At 43.5% G+C, this 24,775-nt stretch overlaps 1 protein-coding gene across 3 annotated transcripts in view; it reads right to left on the bottom strand.

Annotated features, from left to right (window-relative positions):
* TULP3 (TUB like protein 3) overlaps positions 1–24,775 on the bottom strand; it is a 51,324-nt gene that overhangs the window by 24,999 nt on the left and 1,550 nt on the right. For 2 of the 3 annotated variants that reach the window (XM_039461579.2, XM_039461578.2), the window contains exon 2: positions 5,098–5,149. In XM_039461579.2, coding sequence (XP_039317513.1) covers positions 5,098–5,149 — 52 coding nt within the window. Of the gene's footprint in view, positions 1–5,097; positions 5,150–8,443; positions 9,468–24,775 lie in introns of those variants that run through there. The other variant, XM_074403392.1, reaches the window with a different exon arrangement.

Raw genomic sequence — 24,775 nt, 5'->3', positions numbered from 1 at the left:
TCCTGGGCTCAGGCAATTCTCCTGCCTCAGCCTCCTGAGTAGCTGGGATTACAGGCACGTGCCACCATGCCCAGCTAATTTTTTGCGCTTTTAGTAGAGACGGGGTTTCACCATGTTGACCAGGATGGTCTCGATCTCTCGACCTCGTGATCCACCCGCCTCGGCCTCCCAAAGTGCTGGGATTACAGGCTTGAGCCACCGCGCCCGGCAATCCCAGTACTTTTCAAGGCCAAGGCGGGTGGATCACTTGAGGTCAGGAGTTCGAGACCAGCCTGGTCAACATGGCGAAACCCTCCCTGTCTTTACTAAAAATAGAAAAATCAGCTAGGCATGGTGGTGGGCACCTGTAATCCCTGCTTCTTGGGAGTCTAGGGCAGGAGAATCGCTTGAACCCAGGAGGCAGAGATTGCAGTGAGCCAAGATTGAGCCACTGCACTCCAGCCTGGGTGACAGAGTGAGACTCTGTCTCCAAAAAAAAAAAAAAAAAAAAGACTATGGAAAAACTGTGCTTGCTTTGGCAGCCCATGTAGTGAAAACTGGAATGATACAAAGATTGGCATGGCCCCTGCACAAAAACCACACGTGAACCTGTGAAGGTTCCATATTAAAACAAAACAAAACAAAAAGGGAAAAAACTGAACGCTTCATACACTGCTGGTAGGAATATAAAATGCTTCAGCCTTTTGGAAAAGAGTCTGACATGTTCCTTACAATGCTAAACAGTTACAATATGACCCAGCAATTCTACTCCTAGGTATAAACCCAAGAGAAATGAAAACAGGTCCACCCAAAAACCTGTTTGCAGATATCCAGAACGGCCTTATTTATAATATGCAAAAGTGGAGGCAACCCAAAAGTCCATCAACTGATGAATGGATAAACAAAATGTGGTATATCCATATAATGAAATGTTATTTGGCAATAAAAAGGAATGAAGTACTGGCACATTTACAACATGGGTGAACTTTATGCTAAGTCATAGCGGCCAGACACAAAAGACCACATACTGTATGATTCCATTTAAAAGATCTAAAAATCATTTGCATGCTTTACATAGGCATATATTTACAGTATGTGAATTATATCTTAATAAAGCTGCTTAAAATCTACATAGGAGAAAAACAGCCACATGTCAATCATCTGGAGATGTAGAATTTTTAAATATTCAATTCTCAGATTATCATATGAGGAAAACATGACAGATATGAAACCAAATCAATAATACTGTAAGCTGAATGATGAAAAGATGAGTTAAGGGAAGGGAAAGAGCAAGATCTACCTTGTGTCTCTAGTACTAAAGCAGGCAGACTGTCCTGACCACATGCGAATCTCCTTCCTTGGGTGGGTACACCCCTTCAGAAGAGGTGAATTAGTCATACCATCATGTTTTAAGGTGTCACTATAGAGATCACTTTACAAACTCCACCTGATTTGATTTCAAACACCAAGCCATGTTCTGACTGCAAACTTCCCACAGATGTTTCTACTGGGAATGTAACAACCAGCTAATTCTAACTTACAGTTCACTAGAAAGTCATTCTCAGATTCAGATTTATCATTTATGAGACTGGCTCACACGAAGCAAACTTCAGGAGACTGATTAACTTCAGTTGCTTTTAGCTGTTTCTTACCCTACAAAGCTCGAGAGCAGTGACATTTAACCAAAGGGACACTGCCATAGCAGAATTCCTGAGTCTAATCTAATGTACATCTGGGCAGGGATTCCCCAGTCTCTCCCACCTCCATTGAGGTAACTGCTACGGTGTGCCACCATCACTGATGGGTATGCACTGTGTTCCTTGGGCAGGTTGGCCTACTCTGGACTGTGAGGTTCCCACCAAGATACTGCCCACCTGGGATGCCTGGGCTGAGCTGTGGCCTGGCTTTCCTCAATATGCCTCCATCTTGGCTCTAACTTAGTAGACACTCTTTTTTTTTTGAGACGGAGTTTCGCTGTTGTTATCCAGGCTGGAGTGCAATGGTGCTATCTCGGCTCACTGCAACGTCCGCCTCCTGGGTTCAAGCAATTCTCCTGCCTCAGCCTCCCGAGTACCTGGGGCTATAGGCGCACACGCCACCATGCCCAGCTAATTTTTGTATTTTTAGTAGAGACAGGGTTTCACCATGTTGACCAGGATGGTCTCGATCTCTTAACCTTGTGATCCACTCGCCTGAACCTCCCGAAGTGCTGGGATTATAGATGTGAGTCACTGTGCCCAGTCTATTTATTTTTTTTTTTAATAAGATGAGGGGTTCCACCGTATTGACCAGGATGGTCTCGATCTCCTGACCTCGTGATCCACCTGCCTCAGCCTCCCAAAGTGCTGGGATTACAGGCATGAGCCACCATGCCCAGCAGTAGACACTTTTAAGATCCTTTCTAACATTCTATTATTTTATTCAGTCTCACCTCACTCTACCGATGAAATCACTGAGGCCAACTGACTTGAAGTACTTTACCTAAAATCACACAGCTGAATAATGGCAGAGCCAGAACTAGAACCAAACAACTTCTGATTCCCAGCACAATGTTTTACTCATTATGTGGTGCTGCCTTTGTTGTTATACACTATTTGAATGCTCGACTTGCATTTGTGGAAATTCCCTTACCTCCAGCTGAGTAACCTCCTTCTTAAAAACCTGTTGGCATTTCATGGCCCTAATGATATTCTCATACATTTTTTTTTAAGAGATGGAGGGTGGTATCTTGCTGTGTTGCCCAGACTGAACTAAAACACTTGATCTCAGGAATCCTTCTGCCTTAGCCTCCTGGGCAGCTGGGAGTACAGGTGTGCACTAATATGTCAGCTTCTTGTACATTAACACCAAAATTTATACATCGGGTCCAAAGAGATTTTTTTTTTTAATTTTTAAAAAGTCCTTTGAAACTCCTAGCCATGTGAAAAAAAATTCCCATAAAATTTTATGTCTCTAAATTCACTTACTATCTCCGGAAGAGACATTAAAAGTCAGTGATGGTTACTGACAAATAACTGAGCCAAGCAGAGAGAGATGTTTTCAGCAAACATCAATTTTATATTGTTTGAATTCTACTCAGGAGGCTGAGGCAGGAGAATTGCCTGAACCCGGGAGGCAGAGGTTGCAGTGAGCCGAGATTGCGCCATTGCACTCCGGCCTGGGTAACAAGAACGAAACTCCATCTCAAAAAAAAAAAAAAAAAAGGTACTATAGAAAGGCTTATTTATAAAAGTAACATTCATACCACATGTAGAATTTTCAATGAAAATAATACAAATTACAAAATATTAGGACCACCTTAAAAAAAAAACACAAAAAATTTATATACGAAATTTAAAGACTAATGTTTTAGAACATGCTTGATAGATGAACCGTAGATTTTATTTAATGTTAGCAAAGTAGGTACAATTGTGCCTTATGATACTAGGATGCCTAAGAATAAAAATGAATAAAAAAAATCAAAAATCTACATTTTTGTGCCCACTTCTCCCTAAATACAATTTGCTCTACAATGGAATGAAGAAAATAAGGGGCTCATCGCAATCACTGTGATCTGTGCGGGCAGAGGGATAAGTGTGTACGTTCGTGTGTGTGTAACAGAATTTTCCCCATGATCATAGTAAATTCGTCTCTTAGTTTTCAATAATACCACCTTTAAAATAATTTATTGGGCTAGAAGTCCCATTATTAGTTCCACCAACCACATAAAGAGAAGACAAAACTTTAGAGACTTTTAGTCACCTACTGAATCCATACATCTTGACTGTTAGCAATCCTAGCTACAGAATTTGCTGAATTAGAATAGTTTCATATAAAAAAGTGAATATAAATGCAACAAATGCTGGGTATAGGTTCTAAGCTGGCTGAACATGATGATCACAGCATGTAACACTACAAAACCGTTCATTTATTCCTTCCTTTGTTCAAATCCTTAATGAAGGATTACTACACGTCCAGCACTGTGCTGAGAACTTCTCATATAATGCTTATCCAAAATATGCTTGGCTCCTGTTCTCACAAAGCTTAGTCTAATGCAGAAAACAAACTAAATGTGCCAGCAGCTCTGTGGAGAAAATTATTCTCTATGCGATTAAGATTTTAAAGCAGGCCGGGCGCGGTGGCTCAAGCCTGTAATCCCAGCACTTTGGGAGGCCGAGGTGGGTGGATCACAAGGTCGAGAGATCGAGACCAACCTGGTCAACATGGTGAAACCCCGTCTCTACTAAAAATACAAAAAATTAGCTGGGCATGGTGGCGCGTGCCTATAATCCCAGCTACTCAGGAGGCTGAGGCAGAAGAATTGCCTGAACCCAGGAGGCGGAGGTTGCGGTGAGCCGAGATCGCGCCATTGCACTCCAGCCTGGGTAACAAGAGCGAAACTCTGTCTCAAAAAAAAAAAAAAAAAAAAGATTTTAAAGCAGTACAGCAGCAAGTTTCAGATCTGCATTTTAGCATAAGAACAGCATCTTGTAGTTAAGTGAAATTACATTGTAGAGAGGTACTTAAGGTAGGAGAACCAAATTACTACATAGAAATACAATGCTACCAGTCAAGGTGGCTCATGCCTGTAATCCCAGCACTTTGGGAGGCTGAGGCAGGCAGATCATGAGGTCAAGAGATCGAGACCGTCCTGGCCAACATAGTGAATCCCCCATCTCCACTAAAATACAAAAATTAGTGGGGCGTGGTGGTGCACACCTGTAGTCCCAGCTACTCGGGAGGCTGAGGCAGGAGAACTGCTTGAACTTGGGAGGCGGAGGTTGCAGTGAGCCAAGATCGCGCCGCTGCACTCCAGCCTGGACAGAGTGAGACTCTGTCTCTCAAAAAAAAAAAAAAAAAGAATACAATGTTAACAATCTTTTAATTCCTCCGAAAGAAACCCAAGGAATTTCTGGTGATTGTAAATCCAAGGCCCATCTTGCTGCTGACATCTTCAAAGCCCTTTGGTTTGGCCACAGCCCAGAGCCTTGGTTCAGTAACCACTAACTCCAGACACTAATTCACAGGTAACCACCCGAACCGTCTCCTTTCCAGTATTCTTTCCATGGCCCTACCAAGGCTTCAGAGCATCACGGTTAGTATAGTTGGCCACCTATTTTAAAAGAGGAGACTGCTCACCTGATAATCCAGCTTAGCCTGTCGCATCTTCATCATTTCCTCATGGAAGACACTGTTAAAAAAAATAAAGCAAGTATATAAAGAGAAAAATCCTTGTCAATTTCATCTTATGTATGTACTCTTTTTTTTTGGAGACCGAGTCTCACTGCTCAAACTAGACTACAGTGGTGTGATCTCTGCTCAATGCAACCTCCTCCTCCCAGGTTCAAGTGAATCTCCTGCTTCAGCCTCCCGAGTAGTTGGGATTACAGGCACCCAGCACCATGCCTGTATTTTTGTATTTGTAGTAGAGATGGGGATTCAACATGTTGGCCAGGCTGGTCTTAAACTCCTGACCTCAGGTGATCCACCCACCTCAGCCTCCCAAAGTGCTGGGATTACAGGCATGAGCCACCGTGCTCAGCCTGTATGTACTCTTTTGGGCTATTTGGAACCAATCAATTCTGCCTTATAGAAGGCATCAGCTTCTAGAGCAGGCGTCCCCAAACTACGGCCCGTAGGCCGCATGCGGCCCCCTGAGGCCATTTATCCGGCCCCCCGCCACACTTCAGGAAGGGGCACCTCTTTCATTGGTGGTCAGTGAGAGAGGAGCACAGTATGTGGCGGCCCTCCAACGGTCTGAGGGACAGTGAACTGGCCCCTGTGTAAAAAGTTTGGGGACGCCTGTTCTAGAGGCTGCCCATACTGAACGCAGGAAGATTTGCCACCCTTAACACCAAACTTATTCCAGAGGACCTGAGGAGACTGAAATATCCCAAGGATAAGAAAAAGGTGAAAACACAGACCCCATACATGCAGGGATTTCTTTTTGTTTTAAATAATGTGTTAAGCATTATGCTCTGAACACAGTGGTAAGCATTTTACATGGTATTTTGTTTATTCTTTAAAACAGCCCTATGAACTAGTTATCATTAATTTTCACACTTTGAAGATGAAGAAACAGACATGAAGAGCCATGTGTACGATTTAACAGCAGAAACAGACCCCAATTCTGGTCTCCTGGCTTCTAAATTACATCTGAAAAATCAAATATATTTATTTTTTTGTAGTTAGTTCTAAGACTAAGAAAATTACACTGTGTATAGCATCTTACTAGAGCCTTAAGATCTGGGCATTTCATTTAACTCACTAAAGTATGTCATTAATAACACTTATTATGCCAGTCACCAAAGAAAAGGACTGTGTAAGTGTGGATGAACAGATGACATTTATTGCCACCGAGAGACAGATCTGCTTGAAGAAAGGAAAAAACAACAAAAATGGAATAAAGCCAGTCTTCGGCTGATAAACCAACCCCTTCTGAACATTTGAAAACTCTCTCTGGGCCGGGCATGGTGGTTTACTCCTATAATTCCAGCAATTTGGGAGGCCAAGGTGGGAGAATCATCACAAGGCCAGGAGTTCAAGAACAGCCTGGCCAAGATGGTGAAACCCCATCTCTACTGAAGATGCAAAAAATTAGCTGTGTGTGCTGGTGCACACCTGTAATCCCAGTTATTCGGGAGGCTGAGGTAGGAAAATCACTTGAACCTGGGAGGCAGAGGTTGCAGTGAGCTGAGAGCGTGCCATTGCACTCCAGCCTGGGCAATAGGGAGAGACTCTGTCTCAAAAAAAATTATCTCTGAAGACTTTTCTATTTTTGAGAATTTCCTAAGACTTTATTTTGTGACTCATCATTCTTAGAAAGTGTGAAGTATGTGTCTCAAAGACTCTTCTTCATCACTTGTGAGGCAGATTTAACAACCCTCAGACACAGATGTGGATGTGCTTTCTGATTGTCTGACATGCCCCTCTATTAATTCACTCATGACCTTTATGTTTAAAAAACAAATGACCACGTGTGGTGGCTCACACCTGTAATCCTAGCACTTGGAGAGGCCGAGGTGGGCAGATCACAAGGTCAAGAGATTGAGACCATCCTGGCCAACATGGTGAAACCCTATCTCTACTAAAAATACAAAAAGTAGTTGGGCATGGTGGTGCACACCTGTAGTCCCAGCTACTTGGGAGGCTGAGGCAGGAGAATCGCTTGAACCCTGCAGGCAGAAGTTGCCGTGAGCCGAGATCACGCCATTGTACTCCAGCCTGGGTAACAAGAGCGAAGCTCCGTTTCAAAAAAAAAAAAAAAAGAAAAAAAGTTAACATTAGGAGAAACTTGGTGAAAGATATAGAGGGATTCTGTAATATTTTCACCACTTTTCTGTAAGTCTAAAAAGATTTTTTAAAAACATTAGTGATAAATCTAGGTGAAGGGCACAGGTTTATCAACTGTAAGGATATATGCATTTAGCTGGGCGCGGTGGCTCACACCTGTAATCCCAGCACTTTGGGAGGCCGAGGCGGGTGGATCACGAGGTCCAGAGATCGAGACCATCCTGGTCAACATGGTGAAACCCCGTCTCTACTAAAAATACAAAAAATTAGCTGGGCATGGTGGCACATGCCTGTAATCCCAGCTACTCAGGAGGCTGAGGCAGAAGAATTGCCTGAACCCAGGAGGCGGAGGTTGCGGTGAGCCGAGATCGCGCCATTGCACTCCAGCCTGGGTATCAAGAGCAAAACTCCATCTCACAAAAAAAAAAAAAAAAAAAAAAAAAAAATATGCATTTAGGAAAATTTTTTTCATAGTTGTGGATTGACTACCCTTAAAAATACCACTGCCACTGGGTGCAGTGCCTCCCACCTGTAATTTCAGCACTTTTGGAGGCTGTGTGGGCAGATCACTTGAGGTCAGGAGTTCAAGAACAGCCTGACCAACATGGTGAAACCCCATCTCTACTAAAAATACAAAAATTAGCCAGGCGTGGTGGCCCACGCCTGTAGTCCCAGCTACTCGAGAGGCTGAGGCAGGAGAATCGCTTGAACCCAAGAGGCGAAGATTGTAGAGAACTGAGATCACACCATTACTCTCCAGCCTGGGCGACAAAGTAAGACTCCATCTCAAAAAAACAAAAAAATCTCATTGCCCTTTAATCTAGCACCTAAATTATGCTCACACAGTATTTCTAGGGAATTAAGACAGTATGAATAATGAAGAAATTTGCTCAAGGTAAGTAACAGAGAAACTTCGAGCCCACTTTAAAACATTACTTGTTCCATTGCTAGTCTAGTGCTATACTCAACAGACGGTGCTGCCAAGTATTTTGAAGCACTGAATAATGTTATTAATGACCCACAAGAATCTATGATTATGCAACACTCTCAGCATTCCTGTCAACTTCTCTCAGCCTGTTAAGGGTAAATTTTTGAGCTGCCAGTAACACAAAATCCATCACCACTAAACAATCAGTGTTTCTTGCTGCTTCCTACACTGTGCCAGATAAGGATGCTGTAATCAGCACTCAACTGCAATTTGGCCAGTGATGCAGGAGGCTAAACAGGCTCCTTCTGTGGTACTGGAGAAAGTAAACACCATCCTTGCCAGGAAAGCAGCAGGATAAGACTTGCAAAAATAAAGTCTTGAGCAGCCAGTTGCTCTTCCTGAGAGTAGCTTAAGTGAAGCCTTCCTTTGGACTTAGAAATTAGATATAGTTACCTTCTTTCATTAAATTAATGCAGTAAGTGCCAGTATGCAATGATAAAGAGGACAACTTTGCAATTTATTTTAGAGAAATTCATAATTGTAAATATTTAGTAATTAGCTGCTGCATGAAGTTAAAATAAATATAATTTACAAAAATTTAGTTCAACTCAACCTATCAGAAATAAACATAGTATGTGTGACTAGAAATTATTGCAAAGATATTACACAGGAAAGATGAAGAAAATAAAAAGCTTACCTCAAGAAAACAGCTACAAAAAACAATTTTTTATTCTTAAATCTAGTTACACATGCTTAATTGAAGATTGACTAATATCCTTCAGGAGAAAAATTGTAGATATAATTATGACCTTTACTTAAATTCACATGCTTACAAATCAGCAAGGTGGACTTCATGAAAATGAAAAACTTTTGTTCTGCAAAGATACTGTTATGAAAATTAGAAGACAAGCCACAAACTAGGGGAAATATTTGCAAAACATTTATCCAATAAAAATTTTATAATCTAAAGGAGTCTTACAGATTAATTAAGACAAGCAATCTAACTAAAACTTAGAGCTAGGCATGGTAGCTCACACTTGTAATCTCAGCACTTTGGGAGGCCTGGTGCCTCCCATGTGAAATCCCATCTCTACTGAAAATACAAAAAATTAGCTGGGCGTGGTTGTGCATGCCTGTTATCCCAGCTACTCTGGAGGCTGAGGCAGGAGAATCAATTGAACCCAGGAGGTGGAGGCTGCAGTGAGCTGCGATTACACGACTGTGCTTCCAGCCTGGGCAACAGAGCAAGACTGTCTCAAAAAATAAAATAAAAATTAGGCAACATAGGGAGACACTGTCTCTACCACAAAAAAAAAAAAAAAAAAAAAAAAAAAAAAAATTAGCCAGGTGTGTGTGGTAGAATGCTCCTGTGGTCCCAGCTACTTGGGAAAATGAGGTAGGAGGATTGTCTAAGCCAGGAAGGTCAAGGCTCCAGTAAGTCATGATTGTGCCACTGTACTCCAGTCTGGGGAACAGAGTGAGATCCTGGCCCTCCCTCGCCCCCAAAAAAAAAAAAAAAAAAAAGAGGCCAGGGAGGGGGCAGGGCAAAAGATTCAGAAAATAACTTCTATGAATGGGCAATAAGCATATGAAAAGATATTCAATATGATTAGTCTTTAGGTAAGTGTATAGTGAAACCACAACATGGCCAGGCACAGTGATTCACACCTGTAATCCAAGCACTTTAGGAAGCAGGAGGATCACTTGAGCTCAGGAGCTCATGACCAGCCTGGGCAACATGGTGAAACCATCACTAAAAAAAAAATAATAAAATAAAAATTATCTGGGCTTGGTGGCGCATGCCTTTACTCCCAGCTACTTGGAAGGCTAAGTTAGGAGGATTGTTTGAGCCCAGGAGGTTGAGCTACCATTATACCACCGAACTCCAGAATGGGTAACAGAGTAAGACACTCTCAAAAATAAATAAATAAAAATAAAATAACTGTAAGTAGAAAAAAAAAAAGTTATCTGTGATGTCTACAGGAACACAAGAATTCAGAAGGATACATACAATCAACAATAGTTACCTCAAAGGTAGGGTGTTTAAAAAAAAAAAAGTATTATTCAAAACAGATGTGGTTTTGTTTTTCTTTTTTTTTTTGAGACAGAGTTTCGCTCTTGTTACCCAGGCTGGAGTGCAATGGCGCAATCTCGGCTCACCGCAACCTCCGCCTCCTGGGTTCAGGCAATTCTCCTGCCTCAGCCTCCTGAGTAGCTGGGATTACAGGCACGTGCCACCATGCCCAGCTAATTTTTTGTATTTTTAGTAGAGACGGGGTTTCACTATGTTGACCGGGATGGTCTCGATCTCTTGACCTCGTGATCCACCTGCCTCGGCCTCCCAAAGTGCTGGGATTACAGGCTTGAGCCACCGTGCCCGGCCTGTTTTTTAATTAAAAAAAGAATACTTTATTAATGGTATCAGGACATCAGCTGACAAGGGTAGCAGAAGAGGAAAACTTACCACTCCGCTTAGGCTTTACTTTCGTAATTTCATAGACCCAGTCACCAATCATCATTCCCTTTCAGTTTATGGACATTTAAATTTTGCACTAATAATCTGTTATTGACATATTGATGTTTACACAGGTTACCGTTATACAGGCAACATTTCCAATCCAAGTGCTTCTGACAGTCTAAGAAAGTGCCTTGCCGGGCGCGGTGGCTCAAGCCTGTAATCCCAGCACTTTGGGAGGCCGAGGCGGGTGGATCACGAGGTCGAGAGATCGAGACCATCCTGGTCAACATGGTGAAACCCTGTCTCTACTAAAAGTGCAAAAAATTAGCTGGGCGTGGTGGCGCGTGCCTGTAATCCCAGCTACTCAGGAGGCTGAGGCAGGAGAATTGCCTGAACCCAGGAGGCGGAGGTTGAGGTGAGCCGAGATCGCGCCATTGCACTCCAGCCTGGGTAACAAGGGCGAAACTCCGTCTCAAAAAAAAAAAAAAGAAAGTGCCTTTATGCTCTAAATAAAATTGGGGAGAAAAGAGGAAAGTATAGTCCAGAGACCATCTACAGAACAATATAGCTTTAGAGCCCAAGCTGTTTTTTTTTTTGAGATGGAGTCTCGCTCAGTCACCCAGGATGGAGTGCAATGGCACGGTATTGGCTCACTACAACCTGCTCCTCCCAGGTTCAAGCGATTCTCCTGCCTTCGCCTCCCCTGGGACCACAGGCATGTGCCACCATACCCCACTATTTTTTTTTTTTTTTTTTTAGTAGAGATGGGGTTTCACCATGTTGGTCAGGTTAGTCTCGAACTCCTGACTTCAGCTGATTCGTCCACCTCAACCTCCCAATCATGCTGGGATTATAGGTATGAGCCACCGTGCCCATCTCCAAGTTTTATCTTAAAAATTAAATTCTGGGTTTTATTCCATAATGGAATGGGTTCCATTTGAATATAAAAACAACCCTCATTACTCTCTTAAATAATATTCATAGTATGAGTAACTATGACCTTCCAGGAAAAAATACTTTTATGATTTAGCACAGGGGTGGCAAACTATAGTCTGTGGGCCAAATCTGGCCTGCTGTCAGTTTTTACATTGTCTGTGAGCTAAGAATGAATTCCACATTTTTTTTGTTATGTTTTGAGGTGGAGTTTTGCTCTTGTTGCCCAAGTTGGAGTGCAACTGCGTGATCTCGGATCACCAAAACCTCTGCCTCCCGGGTTAAAGCAATCCTCCTGCCTCAGCCTCCTGAGTAGCTGGGATTACAGGCACGCACCAACACACCGGCTTATTTTGTATTTTTAGTAGAGACTGGGTTTTGTCATGTTGGTCAGGCTTGTCTGGAACTACTGACCACAGGTGATGTGCCCCACCTCGACCTCCCGAAGTGCTGAGATTACAGGTATAAGCCATCAAGCCGGGCCTATGAATTTCTCATTTTTAAAAGGCTGAAAATATCTGAAGAAAAATATTTTGAGACATGTAAAAATTATATTAAATTCAAATTCTAATCAGGTACAGTGACTCATGCCTGTCATCCTAGCACTTTGGGAGGCCTAAGTGGGCAGAATACTTGAGGCTAGGAGTTTGAGACCAGCCTGAGCAACAGTGTGAGACCCTGTCTCTACAAAAAATTTAAGAATTAGCCGGTGGTGCACACCTGCAGTCCCAGCTACTCAGGAGGCTGAGGCAGGAGGACTACTTGAACCCAGGAGTTCGAGGTTGTTGTGGGCTATGACTGCACCACTGCACTCAGCTTGGGCAACATAGTGAAACCCTGTCTCCAAAAAAAAAAAAAAAAAAAAAAAATTATCACTGTGTAGGAAGTAATGAATAAAAAAAGAAAAAAAATCTTCAAATTCCAGTGTCTATAAATTCTTATTGAAACAGACACATTCATTCACTTACCTATTATCTATGGCTGCTTTTGTGCTACAACAGCCAAACTGAGTAATGAGTAACTGGGACAGAGACTGTATGGCCCACAAAGCCAAAAATATTTGGTCCAGATCTTTACAGAAAAGGACTATTGGTCAGGGGTGGTGGCACACGGTGCATGACTATAGTCCCTGCTGCTAGGGAGGCTGAGGTGGGAAGATGGCTTAAGTTTAGGAATTCAAGATCAGTTTGGGCAACAAAGCAAGACCCCTATCTGAAAAAAAATAATTAAAAAGAAAGGGTCAGCCGACCCCTGGCTTGGCCTGTATTAGTTCAAACTAATAGTAAGTCCTCATTTTTTTTTCTTTTTTGAGACGGAGTTGCCAGGCTGGAGTGCAGTGGCGCAATCTCGGCTCACTGCAACCTCCACCTCCTGGGTTCAAGCGATTATTCGCCTCAGCCTCCCAATTAGCTGGGACCACAGGCACGTGCCACCATGCCTGGCTAATTTTTGTATTTTTAGTAGAGACAGGTTTTCACCATGTTGGCCAGGATGGTCTTGATCTCTTGACCTCATGATCCGCCCACGTCGGCCTCCCAAAGTGCTGTGATTACAGGCGTGAGCCACCGCGCCCGGTGTGAGTCCCCATTTAGAGATGTGTGCTGTGTGGTTACAGCACAATTCCCAGTGCAACTTAACCTAGTAAAGCCTCAATTTCCCAATTTAGAAAGTGACGACACTGACACTTAACCCACAAGGTAATTGTGAAGATGAAATGAAACTTGGCTCATAGTAAGCACTCAAACTGCAACTGCCATCATTTTTTTTTTTTTTTTTTTTTTTGAGACAGAGCTTCGCTCTTGTTACCCAGGCTGGAGTGCAATGGCGTGACCTTGGCTCACCGCAACCTCCGCCTCCTGGATTCAGGCAATTCTCCTGCCTCAGCCTCCTGAGTAGCTGGGATTACAGGCACACGCCACCATGCCCAGCTGATTTTTTTGTATTTTTAGTAGAGATGGGGTTTCACCATGTTGACCAGGACGGTCTCGATCTCTTGACCTCGTGATCCACCCGCCTTGGCCTCCCAAAGTGCTGGGATTACAGGCTTGAGCCACCGCGCCCGGCCTATCATTTTCTTTTTTGAGATGGAGTTTCTACTCTTGTTGCCCAGACTGGAGTGCAATGACGCCATCTTGGCTCACTACAATCTTCACCTCCAGGTTCAAGTGATTCTAGTGCCTCTGCCTCCCAAATAGCCGTGAGCACATGCATATGCCACTGCACCCGGCTAATTTTGTATTTTTAGTAGAGATGGGGTTTTACCGTGTTGGCCAGGTTGGTCTTGAATCCCTAACCTCAGGTGATCCACTGGCCTTGGTCTTCCAAATTGCAGTGATTACAGGCATGAGCCACCATGGCCAGCTTAGATTTTTTTTTTTTTCTTTTTTCTCAAAGAGACAGGGTATCGGGCCAGGTAGAGTGGCTCATGCCTGCCCAGCATTTTGGGAGGCCGAGGTGGGAGAATCCTTTGAGGCTCGAGTTCAAGACTAGCCTGGGCATTATAGCAAGATCCTATCTCTTGAGAGAGAGAGCGAGCACGAACAAGCATGATGGACCAACACATAGACACAGGGTCTCACTATACTGCCCAGACTGGTCTTGAGCTACTGGCCTCAAGCCATCTTCTTCCTCCTGCCTCAGCCTTCCTAAGTGTTAGGACTATAAGCATAAATCACCATGCTTGGGAAGATTATTTTTGTTTTTGAGGCAGTGTCTCACTCTTTCATCAGGCTGGAGTACAATGGCACAATCTTGGCTCACTGCAATCTCCGCCTCCTGGGTTCAAGCTAGTCTCTTGCCTCAGGTTCCCAAGTAGCTGAGACTAGAGGCGCATGCCACCAAGCCCAGCTAATTTTTGTATTTTTAGTAGAGATGGGTTTTACCATGTTGGCCAGGATGGTCTCAAACTCTTGACCTCGTGATCTGCCCGCCTCAGCCTCCCAAAGTGCTGGGATTACAGGCGTGAGCCACTGCGCCCGGCCTTCAGTACTTTTTAATACTACAAATGAATGTATTACCTTAAGCTTCACTTCAGTGAGAAGACTAATGATTTAATCATAATACTTTATCAGCTTTCAAAAACTTCTGCATAATCTTTCGAATGTTGGAAACTCAGACATTTCTAAGAATTCCCCCCATATTAAAAAAATCTTTAGGCTGGATGTGGTGGCTCACGCCTGTAACCCAAGCACTTCAGGAGGCCAAGGCGGGTGCATCACCTGAGGTCAGGAGTTTGAGACCACTCTGGCCAACATGGCGAAACCCCATCTCTACTAAAAATATAAAAATTAGCCAGGTATGGTGGCAGGCACCTGTAATCTCAGCTACTCAGGAGGCTGAGGCAGGGAGAATTGCTTGAACCTGGGAAGCGGAGGTTGCCATGAGCTGAGAATGTGCCACTGCACTCCAGCCTGGCAACAGAGCAAGACTCCATTTCAAAAACAAAATCTTTGAAAGTCAAAAATTGCATTGTTACTAAAACACTGTTAAAGTAAGTTGTCACTCTGCTAGTTGCACTTAAGTACAGTTCCACTTAGTGAATACTTAATACTGCATGCCAGGACTTATATTAAATATCTATTATCTAATTCTCATAATAACCTTTACAAAGCAGGCACTATAATCTCATTTTACAGAGAGATATGAAACTTACAGATGCTCTAAATGAATTTGGAGAGAAAGAAGGTGAACTCCTTTCATATGAGTTTCATATCTCTCTGTAAAATGAGATTATAATATCTACCTTGTAGATTTATTGAAGTTTTTTCCTGCAAAGCTAAAAAGCAATAATTTTATTTTTCCAGAAGCATATTTAAAAAATATTTCGGGCCAGGCTTGGTGGTTGACGCCTGTAATCCTAGCCCTTTGGGAGGCTGAGGCAGGCGGATCACCTGAAATCAGGAGTTCGGGCCCAGCCTGACAAACGTGGAGAAACTAGTCTCTATAAAAATAAAAAATAGGCCGGGCGCGGTGGCTCAAGCCTGTAATCCCAGCACTTTGGGAGGCCGAGGCGGGTGGATCATGAGGTCGAGAGATCGAGACCATCCTGGTCAACATGGTGAAACCCCGTCTCTACTAAAAATACAAAAAATTAGCTGGGCATGGTGGCGTGTGCCTGTAATCCCAGCTACTCAGGAGGCTGAGGCAGGAGAATTGCTTGAACCCAGGAGGCGGAGGTTGCGGTGAGCTGAGATCGCGCCATTGCACTCCAGCCTGGGTAACAAGAGCGAAACTCCGTCTCAAAATAAATAAATAAATAAAAATAATAAATAATAAATATATATTTCTTGCTTTCTTGTTACAGCTTTATTTTCTATACACTTTTAAACTTACAACTATAGCTCATATTCTAAAGGTCAAACAGCTGATCAGTGAAAAAGCCAGAATTCAATCACAAGTCTCACTCCCAATCTACCTGAATGTATTAAACTGCATGACTGAACACATGTATTAAAATGGTCAGCAGAGGCAGGAATTTCATTCTCTGGTATTTCAATATGTTCATTAAAAATGCCAGCTGACTCGATATTTTTGGTAGAACTTCCAAGCCAGTGAATGGATTTTAAAGCACCCCTGGGGAGGAATGCCCTGAATAATGACTTTTAGGTCAACCATGGACTGCATATACAATGGTGGTCCCATAAAATGATAATACCATCTTTTCAGCCTGGCACAGTGACCCATGCCTGTAATCCCAGCACTTTGGGAGGCCAAGGCAGGTGGATCACTTGAGGTCAGAAGTTCAAGTCCAGCCTGACCAACATGGTGAAACCCCATCTCTACTAAAAATACAGAATTAGCCAGGCATGGTGGCACATGCCTGTAATCCCAGCTACTCGGGAGGCTGAGGCAGGAGATCTGCTTGGATCCGGGAGGCGGAGGTTGTGGTGAGCCTAGATGGCAACATTGCACTCCAGCCTGGGCAACAAGAGTGAAACTCCATCTAAAAAAAAAAAAACAAAAAAAGCTTTTTTTTAGGAGTAACAGATTACACTACAGGGCATAAGTATGCAGTCGGATATCCCATCAAGGTCTGTGTACACTCTATGATGTTCACACAACAAACTCCACTAATGACACATTTCTCAGAGTTAGGAAACAAAGTATGTTTCCTAACTCAATTGACAAATAGGTTCACCTTGTCCAAATCCTAAATGCCAACATCAGAAGGCCATATTTTTACACATACTGACATGCCAAGAAGTCATGTAGCTAGAAGAAAATATTGCTTCTGAGAAAAGACATATAAAGGTCTTATATGTCAGAGCAGTCAGAAAAGAACTCCTCTGACATATATCCTTCCTCATCTAAAGAGAAATGCTAGTATTCTAGGCTCAGCTGTCTTCTACTTGAAAGACTGCCATAATCTGGAGCTAACTTAATTGAAGCTAGGGAATGCACATCCATTTCCTAAGAGGCCCTTTAGTAGAGACATAATCAGAGCAGGCAAAATGCTTGGGGAGAGGGAGACAATGAAAAGGAAAAGCTGGCCACTGATTTGAGCATTCACATAGCCCCAAAGAATGCAGCAGGGAAAACTACTTGAGTAAACCTCTCCTGATTTTGCATGTATCACATAGCAAAAGCAAAAAGCATTCTTTCAAGTGAACTAAACCGAAAGACTATTTAAGATGTATGATTTAATCCAGAAGTTAAAAGAATGTGTTTATTCCTTGTAGATTCAAACAGACATTACTCAGAACTTATATTCATTCTAACTTTTGCCCAATTCTCCCTTTTCAGGAGTTACATTTTTCTCTCTTCGGGAATGTTATTTATTTTCACTCTTTCTTATTTTTATTTCATTTTATTTTTGAGGCAGAGTTTCGCTCTTTTCACCCAGGCTGGAGTGCAGTGACGTGATCTCGGCTCACTGCAACCTCTGCCTCCCAGGTTCAAGCAATTCTCCTGCCTCAGCCTCCTGAGCAGCTTGGATTATAGCTGTGCCACCATGCCAGGCTAATTTTTTTTTTTTTTTTTTTTTTGAGACAAAGTTTCACTCTTGTTGCCCAGACTGGATTGCAATGGTGCAATCTCGGCTCACTGCAACCTCCACTTCCCGGGTTCAAGCAATTCTCCTGCCTCAGCCTCCCGAGTAGCTGGGATTACAGGCATGTGCCACCACGCACAGCTAATGTTTGTATTTTTAGTAGACACAGGGTTTCTCCATGTTGGCCGAGCTGGTCTCGAACTCCCGACCTCAGGTGATCCGCCCACCTCAGCTTCCCAAAGTGCTGAAATTACAGACATGAGCCACCATGCTTGGCCTAATTTTTGTATTTTTAGTAGAGACGGGATTTTGCCATGTTGGTCAGGCTGGTCTTGAACTCCTGACCTCAGGTGATCCACCCGCCTTGGCCTCCCAAAGTGCTGGGATTACATGTGTGAGCCACCGCACCTGGCTGTAATCAGTATATTATTACCAATCATATGCACAAATGGCATCCAGAGTATCTGGAATCAACCTTTTGATAACGTGTGAGAAAGGAAAAGAGGCTGAAGCCTCAATTTTATTTCTGATGACATCATTTTACTTGTCACATAATCTTAGGTATAACATAACCTTTCTTTTTTTTTTTTTTTTTTTTTTTTTTGAGACAGAGTTTCGCTCTTGTTACCCAGGCTGGAGTGCAATGGCGCGATCTCGGCTCACTGCAACCTCCGCCTCCTGGGTTCAGGCAATTCTCCTGCCTCAGCCTCCTGAGTAGCTGGGATTACAGGCACATGCCACCATGCCCAGCTAATTTTTTGTATTTTTAGTAGAGACGGGGTTTCACCATGTTGACCAGGATGGTCTCGATCTCTCGACCTCATGATCCACCCGCCTCGGCCTCCCAAAGTGCTGGGATTACAGGCTTGAGCCACCGCGCCCGGCCAACATAACCTTTCTGAGCGTTAATTTCCCCATCTACAAAATGCAGATGACACCTGCACTTTGCTTTCTTCAGAGTTATAAAGCTCAAAAGAGAAAAAATATGTGAGAGCATGATGAAGTCTGCAAAAAACACAAATATGTAAGCCATTATTACTGAGCCTTTTTTTTTTTTTTTTGAGATATTTAGTAGAGATGAAATCCCATCTAAAAAAAAAAAACAAACAAAACATGCACACAAAAAATGAGCTGGGCATGGTGGCGCATGTCTGTAGTCCTAGCTATTCAGGAGGCTGAGGCAGAAGAATCACTTGAACCCAAGAGGTGGAGGTTGCAGTGATCTGAAATCGTGCCACTGTACTCCAGCCTGGATGACACAGCAAGACTCCCTCTCAAACAAACAAACAAAAAACACAGCTTAAGGCTGGGCATGGCAGCTCACACCTGTAATCCCAGTGCTTTGGGAGGCTGAGGCAGGCAGACTGCTTGAGCCCAGAAATTTGAGGCCAGCCTAGGAAACATGTGAGACTCCACCTGAGCAAGAAAAATTATTTTTCAATTTTATTTAAAATTTCTTTTTTTTTGAGACGGAGTCTCCCTCTGTTGCCCAGGCTGGAGTGCAGTGGCACAATCTTGGCTCACTGCAACCTCCACCTCCTGGGTTCAAGCAATTCTCCTGCCTCAGCCTCCCTAGTAGCTAGGACTACAGGTGCACACTGGCACGCCCAGCCAATTTTTTTGTATTTTAGTAGAGAGAGGGTTTCACCCTGTTGTCCAAGCTGGTCTTGAACTCCCGAGCTCAGGCAATCCACCCGCCTCAGCCTCCCAAAGTGCTAGGACAGGCATGAGCCACCATGCCCAGCCTGAGATCCTGTCTTTAAAAGAGGGGGCCGTGCATGGTGGCTCACACCTACAATCCAAGCTCTTTGGAGGCCAAGGCGGGCGGATCACCTGAGGTCGGGAGTTCAAGACCAGCCTGACCAACATGGTGAAACCCCATCTTAAAAAATTAAAAATTAATAAATAAATAAAAGAGGGAAAAAAACCAAACCAACCCTAAAATACCCAGAAATAAGGCAGCTTCAACTCCTCTGAGTAATTCAAGCATTTTTTCTTTTTTGAGACAGAGTCTTGTTCTGTTATCCAGGTTTGAGTTCCGTGGTGCAATCTTGGCTTACTGCAACCTCTGCCTCCCAGGTTCAAGCAATTCTGCCTCAGTTTCCTGAGGAGGTAGGATTACAAGCACCCACCACCATACCCAGGTGATTTTTTATGTGTGTTTTTAGTAGATGGGGTTTCACCACATTGGCCAGGCTGGTCTTGAACTCCTGACCCCAAATGATCTACCCGCCTCAGCCTCCCAAAGTGCTAGGAGTACAGGCATGAGCCATGGCACTCAGCCAATTCAAGCATTGTTTTCCTCTTGCTAAGAGGAAACTGGGCCAGGCATGGTGGCTCATGCCTATAATCCCAGCACTCTGGGAGGCCAAGGTGGGCAGATCACCTGAGGTCAGGAATTTCAGACTAGTCTGACGAGGCCGGGTGCGGTGGCTCAAGCTTGTAATCCCAGCACTTTGGGAGGCCGAGGCGGGTGGATCACGAGGTCGAGAGATCGAGACCATCCTGGTCAACATGGTGAAACCCCGTCTCTACTAAAAATACAAAAAATTAGCTGGGCATGGTGGCACGTGCCTGTAATCCCAGCTACTCAGGAGGCTGAGGCAGGAGAATTGCCTGAACCCAGGAGGTGGAGGTTGCGGTGAGCCGAGATCGCGCCATTGCACTCCAGCCTGGGTAACAAGAGCGAAACTCCATCACAAAAAAAAAAAAAAAAAAAGACTAGTCTGACCAACATGGAGAAGCCCCGTCTTTATTAAAAACGGGCCTGGTGGTGCATGCCTGTAATCCCAGCTACCTGGGAGGCTGAGGCAGGAGAATCACTTGAACCTGGGAGGCAGAAGTTGCAGTGAGCTGAGATTGTGCCATTGCACTACAGCCTGGGTAACAAGAGCGAAACTCCGTCTCAAAAAAAAAAAAAAAAAAAAAAAGATGAAAGTTTTTCTTTCACTGGGCACAAATTAAGAGAAAACAGCAGAGTTCCATAGGAAAGAATGAGCGAAATCAGCAATTAAAACTATTTCAGGTTGGGTGTGGTAGCTCATGCCTGTAATCTCAGTACTTTGGGAGGTCAAGGTGGGAAGATCACTTAAGCCCCAGGAGGTGGAGAACAGCATAGGCAACATAGCGACACCCCATCCTAAAAAAAAAAAAAACTATTCCAAAAAAAGTCTACATCTGCCTGTTTAGAACAGAAGAACCCTGAAAGAAAAATCTATTACAGATTGGCACTCTTTATTCAGGGATTATTCTTTCCTTTCTAGGTGTGTGAATAGCCTTCACACTTGAAGAAATACATGTATATTAGATATTATTAGGCCTTTACAGTAGCCTTAATATTTACTAATTATACTGTAGTCAAGTATTAGTTAATCTAAGCATTTTTAAGCACTGGTTAAGCCTGGTTTCTACCACTTAGGTGATCTGATAAAACTTTTTTAAAAAATTAACATGAGAAAAGATAACAAGACTGGACAGGATGTAACTTCCAGCCATGACTACTGTTCTTTTTTTTTTTTTTTTTTTGAGATGGAGTTTTGTTCTTGTTTCCCAGGCTAGGGTGCAATGGCACAGTTTCAGCTCACTGTTAACTCCGCCTCCCAGGTTCAAGCCTCCCAAGTAGCTGGGATTACAGGAGCCTGTCACCATGCCCAGCTAATTTTTGTATTTTTATTAGAAACAGGGTTTCGGCTGGGTGCTGTGGCTCACACCTGTAATCCCAGCACTTTGGGAGGCCAAGGCAGGCGGATCACGAGGTCAGGAGCTCGAAACCAATCTTGCCAACATAGTGAAACCCCATCTCAACTAAAAATACAAAAAATTAGCTGGTTGTGGTGGTGTGTGCAGGTAATCCCAGCTACTCGAGAAGCTGAGGCAGGAGAATCACTTGAACCTGGGAGGTGGAGGTTGCAGTGAGCCGAGATCAATCACACCATTGCATTCCAGCCCAGGTGACAGTGCAAGACTCTATCAAAAAAAAAAAGAGAAAGAAAGATAAAATACTACACATTAAGAAAGAGGTATGGAACATTTAAAAAAAAAAGAAAAGAAAGAAAGAAACAAGGTTTCACCAAGTTGGCCAGGCTGGTCTTGAACTCCTGAACTCAGGTGATTCTCCCATCTCAGCCTCCTAAAGTGATCGGATTACAAGCATGAGCCACCACACCCAACCTACTGTTCATATTTCTAAAGAGAAATCATGGCATATAAATAAACCACAGACTGGGACTTCTTAGATGACTCCAGCTCACAAGGTCACACCCCCAGCGGGAAGTATGCCTTCAATTCTTTATCACTTACAGAGACCAGATAGGGCTCAAGTTCCAGTACCAGCCAACCCCTATCATCTCCAGGGAATTTATATTATAAAATGCCTAGCCTCAACAAAGGTCCTGGGTGCTGTTCCAAATTTCATCTCCTATTTTCATTAAATATTTCAGATATAAGAAAAATAGGCCAAGCCTGGAGGCTCACACCTGTAATTCCAGCACTTTGGGAGGATGAGGCAGGAGGATCACTTGAGATCAGGAGTTCAAGACCTTGTCTCTACAAAAAAAAAATTTCGGGCCGGGTGCGGTGGCTCAAGCCTGTAATCCCAGCACTTTGGGAGGCCGAGGCGGGTGGATCACGAGGTCAAGAGATCGAGACCATCCTGGTCAACATGGTGAAACCCCATCTCTACTAAAATACAAAAAAAATTAGCTGGGCATAGTGGCGTGTGCCTGTAATCCCAACTACTCAGGAGGCTGAGGCAGGAGAATTGCCTGAACCCAGGAGGCGGAGGTTGCAGTGAGCCGAGATCGCGCCATTGCACTCCAGCCTGGGTAACAAGAGCGAAACTCCATCTCAAAAAAAAACAAACAAAAAAATTTCGAAAAAAATATTTGTAGTTGTTAATAATTTTTCTATTTTGTTTAAAATAAATCTGCCTTGTGGTAAAAGTTACATAATTCCAAGAGAAAAGAAATTACAGAAAACCTAAAAGTTGTTCATTATCCTTACACCAAAAGGAAGTAATACAGAAAATTCTATCATTGTATTTCATCAAAAACATTAAACAGCCAGGTGCAGTGGCTCATGCCTATAATCTCAGCACTTTAGGAGGCTGAATCAGGACACTCACCTGAGGTCAACAGTTCGAGACCAGCTGGGCCAACATGGTGAAAACCCATCTCGACTAAAAATACAAAAATTAGCTAGGCATAGTGGTACCTGCCTGTAATCCCAGCTACTTCAAAGGCTGGGGCAGGAAAATCACTTGAACTCGGGAGGCAGAGGTTGCAGTGAGCTGAGATCACATCATTCCAGCCTGGCTGACAAGAGCAAATCTTTATCTCAAAAAAAAAAAAAAAGGCTGGATGGGGTGGCTCATGCCTGTAATCCCAGCACTTTGGGAGGCCAAGACAGGCGCATTGCCTGAGCTCAGGAGTTCGAAATCAGCCTGGGCAACACGGTGAAACCCCATCTCTACCAAAGTACAAAAAAAAAATTAGCCAGGCGTGGTGGAAGACGCCTGTAGTCCTAGCTACTCTGGAGGTGGAGGTTGTAGTGAGCCAAGATCGCGCCACTGCACTCCAGCCTAGGCAACAGAGAGAGACTCCATCTTAAAAAAACAAACAAACAAACAAAAAAAAAAAACATTAAACACATAACCTGAAGCCAAAAAAGAGAAAAAAGCAAGAGAATCCCTCTTAGTAACAAATGAGTTAAGCAGTGATAGAAGTTACACTAACATTAGAGGGCAGGAGAAACATTTAGTGACTCACACATTCCCCTTTGATGTCAATTTTACAATTTAGGGCCAAGTGCAGTGGCTCAGACCTGTAATCCCAGCAGTTTTGGAGGCTGAGACAGACAGATAGCTTGAGCTCAGTTCAATACCAGCCTGGGCAACATGGAGAAATCCCATCTCTACAAAAAGTACAAGAAATTAGCTGGGTGGTGTCAGACACCTGTGGTCCCAGCTACCAGGGATGCTAAGGTGGGAGGATCGCTTAACCCCGAAGAAGCAGAGGTTGTAGTGAGCTGAGATCGCCTACCACATCCCAGCCTGGGTGGCAGAGTGAGACTCTGTCTCAAAAAAAAAAAATTAAAATTAAATGAGAATAAAATAAAATTTAAAGAGCTAGTTTTTTTCGGAAGAAAAAGGAGGGAAAACTTACAAATTATACCTTTAAGCTTCAGGACCAATAAATCAAAACCATTTTGCCTCCTGGTTCCAATTTCAAAGTCAATCCCCCAACCCCCTTTTTTTTTTAATGAAAAATCATGAGTCATCAAACAACTGGTACCCGTAAAATTTACTGATTTAAATTCATTGACTTAAAACTGAGCACCCACAACTTAAGAAATATTTTTCGCCGGGCGCGGTGGCTTAAGCCTGTAATCCCAGCACTTTGGGAGGCCGAGGCGAGTGGATCACGAGGTCAAGAGATCGAGACCATCCTGGTCAACATGGTGAAACCTCGTCTCTACTAAAAAACACAAAAAATTAGCTGGGCATGGTGGTGCGTGCCTGTAATCCCAACTACTCGGGAGGCTAAGGCAGAATTGCCTGAACCCAGGAGGCGGAGGTTGCGGTGAGCTGAGATCACGCCATTGCACTCCAGCCTGGGTAACAAGAGCGAAACTCCGTCACGGAAAAAAAAAAAAAAAAAAAAAAAAAAAAAAAAAAAGAAATATTTTCCGATTTTAACCAGAGATGCTGAATACTAACCTTATCTCCCCTAGCACTTACACCTGCAATTGTAGTTTTCTTCCTCGACTTTGCGGGCAGGGGGAAGTACAGTGAACAAATTTCAGAGTATAGCTATCCACCTCAATAGAACTTGATGAAGCCGGGCGCGGTGGCTCAAGCCTGTAATCCCAGCACTTTGGGAGGCCGAGGCGGGTGGATCACGAGGTCGAGAGATCGAGACCATCCTGGTCAACATGGTGAAACCCCGTCTCTACTAAAAGTGCAAAAAATTAGCTGGGCATGGTGGCTCGTGCCTGTAATCCCAGCTACTCAGGAGGCTGAGGCAGGAGAATTGCCTGAGCCCAGGAGGCGGAGGTTGCGGTGAGCCGAGATCGCGCCATTGCACTCCAGCCTGGGTAACAAGGGCGAAACTCAGTCTCAAAAAAAAAAAAAAAAAAGAACTTGATGAAAATGGAAAACAGTTGTTCTTTACCCCCAACAACTTTGTGACAATTTTTTAAAAAGGTTTAAAATTGTTTA

The sequence above is a fragment of the Saimiri boliviensis genome, chromosome 7, assembly GCF_048565385.1.
Source record: "Saimiri boliviensis isolate mSaiBol1 chromosome 7, mSaiBol1.pri, whole genome shotgun sequence".
NCBI lineage: Eukaryota > Metazoa > Chordata > Mammalia > Primates > Cebidae > Saimiri > Saimiri boliviensis.
This window is presented reverse-complemented; position numbering and strand designations above follow the sequence as displayed.